General features: G+C 44.6%; 1 protein-coding gene across 6 annotated transcripts in view; it reads right to left on the bottom strand.

The window, feature by feature from the left end:
• The window catches only part of CEP95 (centrosomal protein 95), a 41,358-nt gene extending 40,496 nt beyond the window's left edge, over window positions 1–862 (bottom strand). For 4 of the 6 annotated variants that reach the window (XM_043527775.1, XM_037914096.2, XM_027817506.3 and 1 more), the window contains exon 1: window positions 720–862. In XM_043527775.1, the coding sequence (XP_043383710.1) occupies window positions 720–741 (22 nt within the window). In that variant the 5' untranslated portion in view covers window positions 742–862. Of the gene's footprint in view, window positions 1–379; window positions 504–719 lie in introns of those variants that run through there. The other 2 variants (XM_037914097.2, XM_043527774.1) reach the window with 2 other exon arrangements.
• Window positions 863–8,211: the final 7,349 nt, after the last annotated feature.

Consider the following 8,211-nt stretch of genomic DNA (forward strand, 5'->3'; position numbering starts at 1 on the left):
ACTTGTTTCATTTTCAGTATTAACATGTTAACTGAGGGCATCTGGGGATCCCTCACCAAAGAGAAAGTCTCAGAGGCTGTAATTAAGTCATAACACAAGAAAAGGAGTCACTTCGTTTTGGGACATAGGGCAAGAAAAATTATAGGTACTGCCCTCACCAAACAGCACTCAGACAGGAGAAAAGACAACCCCCACCTAGCCCAGCATGTGGCCAGGACCGGAGGTGGATATGTACTGCTCTACTTAATTTTCTAAGTAAACATAACTTTGAAGACAAGTTGGGAGGCCTCCCTGTGACATAAGCCATTCCTTCCGCTCCCTTGCCCCACGCAGCTTTCCAAAATAAATGGTAGCTACTCACCCCAGCTCTAAAACCTACCACAGAAATGAGACAGTGGCTCCTACCCACACAGCCCACGTATACGGGCTAGGAAGGATGGGCGAGAATACAGCGCCCTAGCCTGGGACTCCCGAGACCAGGGTTCAAGTCCCACCTCAGCCTCACCCTGTAACCCTGGGCAAGTCACTTAATCTGCCTGTACACTGGAGACAGTACCTCAGGCTGAAAGGCAGCAGTAAGGAGCCAGCTATTATGGTGAAAAGGGCCAGGTAAGTAGCTTGGGGGCGAGGCCCCCCATCCCTCCCCCCGGCCATCACAGACACCGTCCCCCCCAAGAGCCCCCCACCCCGCCCATGGGGCTCCCTTCTACGTCCCCCACCTCTCTCCTCAGGGCTGCCCATGGTTCACTAGGACGCGAAGCCGAAACTCCCAACTGGCGAATCCAGACCGCCCAACAGCTCCCCTCCCCGTTCCAGGATATTTAAATAGCGTGTCAGTGCTCCCTCCGCACCGATTGGTCACGCTGGAGCCGGAAGGGGCGGGGCTTGTTGCTGGGCTCTCGTCGTTTTTCATACTTTTAGCGGGTTTGATTTTTTTTTTTTAATTTTCTATCCGGCCTCGCTGATGTTTTCACCGTTTCGGGTTTTTTTAAACATTGATTTCGTTTATCGTTATTTAGCCGCCGCGTCGGCTCCGGTCGCTATAGAAACTGCGAGAGGGGCGGATCCTACTACGCCGCCAAGTAACGCGCGCGATGTAGCGCTTTATGTTGGGTCACGTGATGCAGGCCAACGTCCCCTCCCCCACGGGGGGGGCTGTAAATTGGGGCTGTTAATTACACGATCGAACTCTACGGGAGCAAATCCGTAGAGAAATGCAGCGTGGGAGCCCCCACCCCACGAGAGTGATGGTGGGGGGTCTCACGTAGGACCCTTCTCCCTGGGCAGAGCTCAGGCAATGCAATAACTATAGGATCTCCTCCCCTCCCCTCCCCCCCCCCCCGACTGTGGAGAGTAATAGGGGAAGTCCTGGCATGCACAAGCAAACCCAATGAGAAGAGCAACAATGGTCTCCCAGAGAAGCTTTTTTCCTCCCCACCCCCTCCCCGGGAGAGGGATGTGGGTGTCCCAGCACCACAGAAAACACCCCACCCCACCCCAGACAGAGTAACACGCGTGTCCTCGGCAGGGTTGCCATCTCTGAGGTACAAAAAAAATGGGACATCCAGGATGATCCTGAGCCCATAAAACTAGACAGCTTTCAGATTTCTCAGGACAGATACCTCAAAAAAAGGGACGCTTTTGTGAAAACGTGGACAAATAGCAACCCGGCTCCCTACTGCCCACAGGGAACACCCTGGGGAGAGCAATGTGGATATCCTACCACTCACAGGAAGCCTCCCAGAGAAAGTAACAGGGTCATATCAGAGGGATGAGCACTAGCACCTGCCCTGAGAGACAGCAATGCAGGGTATGCTAATGCCCACAGGGAGAGCCACACAGGTGTTCCAGGACCCAAGGGGACACCCTCTGGAGAGACACATGGGTCTCCTCCACCCCATGGGTGTAAGTGGAACTGTTAGTCCTGTCCTCAGAAATGTTAAACGGGTGGAACACAAATTCTTACTCCTTCTAATTGCTCTAGCGCCAAAAAAAAAAAACAAACCCTCTGTAATAAACAGCATTGCTCCATCTCACTGTTTTTATTCCTTCCTCTTTCCTATGTCCATTGTCTATCTTCACTCTAAACTCTTTGAAGCAGCAGCTACGTCTTATGTATAAAGCAACAATCATCATTTTACAGGTCAATAATGCATAATCATAGTGTGATATGAAAAGTCCTATATGTTGACTCAGAATAACAACAGAAAAGCTTACGAAAAACAGTTCTACAGATTGTGCTGAAGACGTACTACATCTAATCACTCTGAAGTAGAGTATTATGTAAGATTAATGGGTTGAGGCCTTTAAGGCCAAATTCAGGTGGGGAGAAGGCAGGCATGAGGTATTGGGGCGGGAGGGAGGAAATGAGAGAGCTCTGGTAATTGATTTAGTCAGGTTTGTCCTAGGGAATGCTGGGAGGATTTTGCCAATGAAGGATTTAGTTTAAGAGGCTTTTCTTGAGAGTGAGGACTGGGATTAAAGGGGGCAGGGGCTTCAGGAGTGCTTGAGAAGATAAGGAAGCATAGGGAAGTTTTTGATCTTGGAAGGAAGACTTGTTCTGTAATGTTGGGCACTCTTATCACTGCAGGAAAAAGCTTGAGAGGTTTTGCCTGCTGACACTTACCTCTCTTGACTGCTGTCCCCCAGGTTTCCAGCTTTGTCCATGCAGAGACATCCAGTGGCCTAAACACATTTGTTTACCAATTAACCAGTGGCTAACGGTTTTCAGAATCCCATATTGCATCAAACCATGCCACACCAGAATTTGGAGTGCCCCATTCATTAAAATCCCAAATACACATAATGTATGATGCTTAAAACAGGCTAAAGACAAAGGCATTTGGGATCTCAATTATTGCTGTGAGAGCAAACAAATGGCAGGGAGATGCAAACCAGAAAAGCCAATTATATTGAAACTGGTACAAAATCTGGGTTTCAATATAAGCAAGTAGGAGATTGAGAGACCTCCATAAAACCATGACTTAATTGGTAAATTAATACATCAGACCACTTAGCATAAAGCAGGAAGGAGCAAAGGAAAAATCAAATATCTTTGCTTATTCAAATATTGCATCTAATATGGCTTTTTTGTAAACTCCTTGAGGAAGGAACCATATTTTTGTTCTTTGTACAGCGGCTAGCACAATGGAGTCCTGATTCATAGCTGGGGCTCCTAGATGATATGGTAATCCAGACAAAAAAAGCTAAAAGAATATGAGGAATCATTAGTAAAGAGATAGGTAATAAGACAAAAAATATAATGCCTCTGTATAAATCCAGGTTACAGGGCCGGCTCCAGGCACCAGCTTTCCAAGCAGGTGCTTGGGGCGGCATTCAGAATGGGGCGGGAGTCTGTGTCCCGCATTGGCAATTCGGCGGCAGCTCCGCCGCTCTTCTGGGCGCAGCGGCAATTCGGCGGCAGCTCCGCCGCTGCTGCAGCGGCAGCAATTCGGCAATGACTGTTTGGGGCGGCAAAATTGGTAGAGCCGCCCCTGGCAGGCTATGCCCACATTTTGAATACTGTATGCCAATCTGGTCGCCCCATCTCAAATAAAGATATATTAGACTTGGGAAAGGTACAGAGAAGGGCAACAAAAATGATTAGGGGTATGGAACAGCTTCCGTATGAGGAGAGATTTAAAAGACTGGGTCTTTTCATCTTGGAAAAGAGATGACTAAGAGGGAATATGATAGCGGTTTATAAAATCTTGACTGGTGTGGAGAAAGTGAATAAGGAAATGTTATTTGCTCCTTCACATAATGGAAGAACTGGGGGGGGGGTAACCCAATTAAATTAATGGACACCAGGTTTAAAATAAAAGGAAGTACTTCTTCACACAATGCACAGTCAATGTGTGGAACTCACTGTCAGGTATATTGTGAAGGTCAAAACTATAACAAGGTTCAAAAACAACTAGTTAAGTCAATGGAGGATAGGTCCATCAATGGCTATTAGCCAGGATGGTCAGGGATTCAACACCATGCTCTCTAAGTGTCCCTAGCTTCTTTTGACACAAGCTGGGAGTGGAGGACAGGGAATGAATTACTCTTTGATTGCCTGTTCTGTTGACTCCCTCTGAAGCACCTGGCATTGGCCACTGTCAGCAGACAGGATACTGGGCTAGATGGATCATTGGTCTGACCCAGTACGGTCATTCTTATCTTATTTTATAGTGCTGATCATGCTGTTATCCTAACAATGTCACATACATTAATTTATCCTTGAAACACACATAGGAAGTAGGAAAGTATTATTAGCTATATTTTACAGATGAGGAAACTGAGGCACAGAAAGACTTAAGAGATTAATTAAATGTGGAAAACGAAGTCTGTCATAGAACCAGGAAGCAAACCCACATCTCACATATTCCAACCCAACACATTCATCATAAAACCATCCTTTTCCTAAGCCAGCTTTCCTCCATTGTAAAAGGTCCTTTTAAATTATATGATTTGAACATATATGTATATTGAACAAGTATATAGACTGGGTACCATGATCAGCAGTGAAATAATTAACAATATTATTATTTAAATTCTATCATAAGAGGCTTGAGGGTTAACACCCATTTGAAATGAAGGGCTTTTGAGATCAATGGAGCAATTCACACTTCTCAGCGTTATTGTTTCAATCGGTCTGCAAGTAGGGGTTACAGTCTCAAAGTTATCTTCACAAGCAATGTTTAATTTGTTTTAAAATAGTAATAATGGTTGAAAATGTCTAGAGTGTACAGGACCGTAGAAAAGGTAGTGAAATGATTAAAGGACTCCAGCAAACAAAAGACTGGAGAGGAATGTACAGTGTGCGTTTTTAAAACCCATATGTACTTCTGTGTACTAGTGCACTTTTTATTACCTTCAAACTGGTATACTAGTTCTGTTAGGGGAGTTGGAAGGATACAGCTAGTAACCATTTACAATCACAGTTATCTTAATATTCATAAACTCTGAAAATGCTTGAACACGGGACAACAATCTAAAAAAATATACAGGGCTATGTGTATTTACGCTCTGTATTTTTCTTGTAAGGAAAATTATTCCAGCAATTCCAATTCTTTGTGATCAGGCAATTAATTTCAGTGGGATTTGGGCACTTTTGGGGTGTATTTGATCCAAAACCCTTGGCCACTTGCTACTCTGTGTCTGTTTGGCATTTCCTATCTACAATGAGAAATCTCAGAAATTCTCTCATTATTAGTTTAGTATGGGTGCTACAGCTCCACCATTCCTAGCAGCAATGGAAGCTCTAGAGAAGACTGGGCATCAGCAGGTGCTAAAGCAATTATGGGAGAATTTCTGAAAATAGGGCAGATGTAATCTGTAGTGAAACATGAGGTAATTTAATGGTAAATAGGCTAAATGAAATTACTACATGGTGGCTGCACAACTGGTTGAAAGACCATACTCAGAGTAGTTTCTGTCAAACTGGGTGGGCATATTTAGTGGAGTCCCACAGGAGTCAGTGCTATTAATTATTTGAATTAATGACTTGGATAATAGAATAGAGAGTATGCTTATAAAATTTGCAGATGATACTAAGATGGGAGAAGTTGCAAGCAGTCTGGAGGACAGGATTAGAATCCAAAACTTCTTTGACAAATTGGAGAATTGGTCTGAAATCAACAAGATGAAATTCAATAAAGACAAGTGCAAATACTTCACTTAGGAAGGAAAAATTACATGCACAACTACAAAATAGGAAATAACTGGCTAGGTAATAGTACTGCTGAAAAGGATCTGCTGGGGTTATAAGGGATCACAAATTGAATATTTCAACAATGTGATGCAGTTAGAAAAAAGGCTGATATAATTCTGTGGCATATTAAAAAGAGTGTTGTAGGTAAGACACAGGAGGTAATTGTCCTGCTCTACTCGGCAATGGTGAGGCCTCAACGGGAGTAGTGTGCCTAATTCTGGGTACCAAACTTTAGGAAAGATGTGGATAAATTGGAGAAAGTCTAGAGGAGGGCAATAAAAATTATAAAAACGTTTAAAAAACCTGACCTGTGAGGAAAAGTTAAAAAAACCTGGGCATGTTTATTCTTGAGAAAAGAAGACTGACAGAGGAACCTGATAACCAGCTTGAAATATGCTAAAGGGCTGTTATAAAGAGGACCATAAACAATTGTTCTCCATGGCCACTGAAGATAGGACAAGAAGTAATAGTCTTACTGTGCAGCAAGAGAGATTTTGGTTAGATCAAATTTCTCAAACTATGATCCGCGGACCACTGGTAGTTCGCGAGCTCCATTCAGGTGGTCCGTGGATAGTTCCCTCTAAGGTGTGCGCCTGGGTGGCCACACATGAGAGAATGAGGGGCCACCCACCTAATTAGTGGAGCCACACAGGCGTGGCTCCACTAATTAGGTGCCTGGACCCTGGAGAAGACACACATGTAAGGTGAGGTGGTGGCCTTGGGGAGAATAGGAGGTAGGTGGGAGGAGGCTGTGGGGTGAGAAGAGAGGGTGCGGGGAATTTGGGATGTGCAGGACTGTGGTGGCCAGAGAAAGAGGCGACTTTCCTCAGCTCCAGGGCTGCGGCTTCCGGGGAGAGATGGCCATCCTTCCCAGCCTCAGCCCTGTGGCTGCTGTGGCAGGGGAGAGACCCTCTCCTTCCCAGCCCCAGCTCAGGGGCTGCTGCGGCAGGGGAGAGAGAGCATATCCATCGCATTCGAAAGGTAAGACTACTGATATTAAAATATGAGTTGTGTGCTTTTATTTGTAGAACAAAAAGAGTTAATTATTAAGGTTTTTTTATATAGCGCTTTTATCCAAAGCACTTTACAATAGTTAGCTAATGGTACAAACATTTGGAAAGATCATTAACTGGTCCGCTGAGACCCGCAGCAATTTTCAAGTGGTCCATGAAGAAAAAAGTTTGAGAACCACTGGGTTAGATCACAGGAAAAATGTTCCAACTATAAGTAGTTAAGCACTGGAATAGGCTTCCAAGGGAGGCTGTGAAACCGTCATTGTTCAAGGCTTTTAAGAACAGGCTGGACAAACACCTGTCAGGGATGATCTAGGTTTATCCTGCCTCAGTGCTGGGTTCTGGACCTGATGACTTCTCAAGGTCCCTTTTAGCCCCACATTTCTATGATTCGAAATAAAACAAAACTCCTCTCTACTATGAGACTAACAAATTTATTTGAGCATAAGCTTTCGTGAGCTACAGCTCACTTCATCGGATGCATGCAGTGGAAAATACAGTGGGGAGATTTTATATACACAGAGAACATGAAACAATGGGTGTTACCATACACACTGTAACAAGAGTGATCAGGTAAGGTGAGCTATTACCAGCAGGAGAGAAAAAAAACCCTTTTGTAGTGATAATCAAGGTGGGCCATTTCCAGCAGTTGACAAGAACATGTGAGGAATGGAGGTGTGGGGGGTAAACATGGGGAAATAGTTTTACTTTGTGTAATGACCCAACCAGTCCCAGTCTTTATTCAAGCCTAAGTTAATGGTGTCCAGTTTGCAAATTAATTCCAATTCAGCAGTCTCTCGTTGGAGTCTGTTTTTGAAGTTTTTTTGTTGAAGAATTGCCACTTTTAGGTCTGTAATCGAGTGACCAGAGAGATTGAAGTGTTCTCCGACTGGTTTTTGAATGTTATAATTCTTGACGTCTGATTTGTGTCCATTTATCCTTTTACATATAGACTGTCCAGTTCGACCAATGTACATGGCAGAGGGGCATTGCTGGCACATGATGGCATATATCACACTGGTAGATGTGCAGGTGAACAAGCCTCTGATAGTGTGGCTGATGTGATTAGGTCCTACGATGGTGTCCCCTGAATAGATATGTGGACACAGTTGGCAACGGGCTTTGTTGTAAGGACAGGTTCCTGGGTTAGTGTTTTTCTTGTGTGGTGTGTGGTTGCTGGTGAGTATTTGCTTCAGGTTGGGGGGCTGTCTGTAAGCAAGGACTGGTCTGTCTCCCAAGATCTGTGAGAGTGATGGGTCGTCCTTCAGGATAGGTTGTAGATCCTTGATGATGCATTGGAGAGGTTTTAGCTGGGGGCTGAAAGTGATGGCTAGTGGCGTTCTGTTATTTTCTTTGTTGGGCCTGTCCTGTAGTAGGTAACTTCTGGGTACTCTTCCGGCTCTGTCAATCTGTTTCTTCACTTCAGCAGGTGGGTATCGTAGTTGTAAGAACACTTGATAGAGATCTTGTAGGTGTTTGTCTCTGTCTGAGGGGTTGAAG

Source organism: Chelonia mydas, chromosome 14 (genome assembly GCF_015237465.2).
Source record: "Chelonia mydas isolate rCheMyd1 chromosome 14, rCheMyd1.pri.v2, whole genome shotgun sequence".
NCBI lineage: Eukaryota > Metazoa > Chordata > Testudines > Cheloniidae > Chelonia > Chelonia mydas.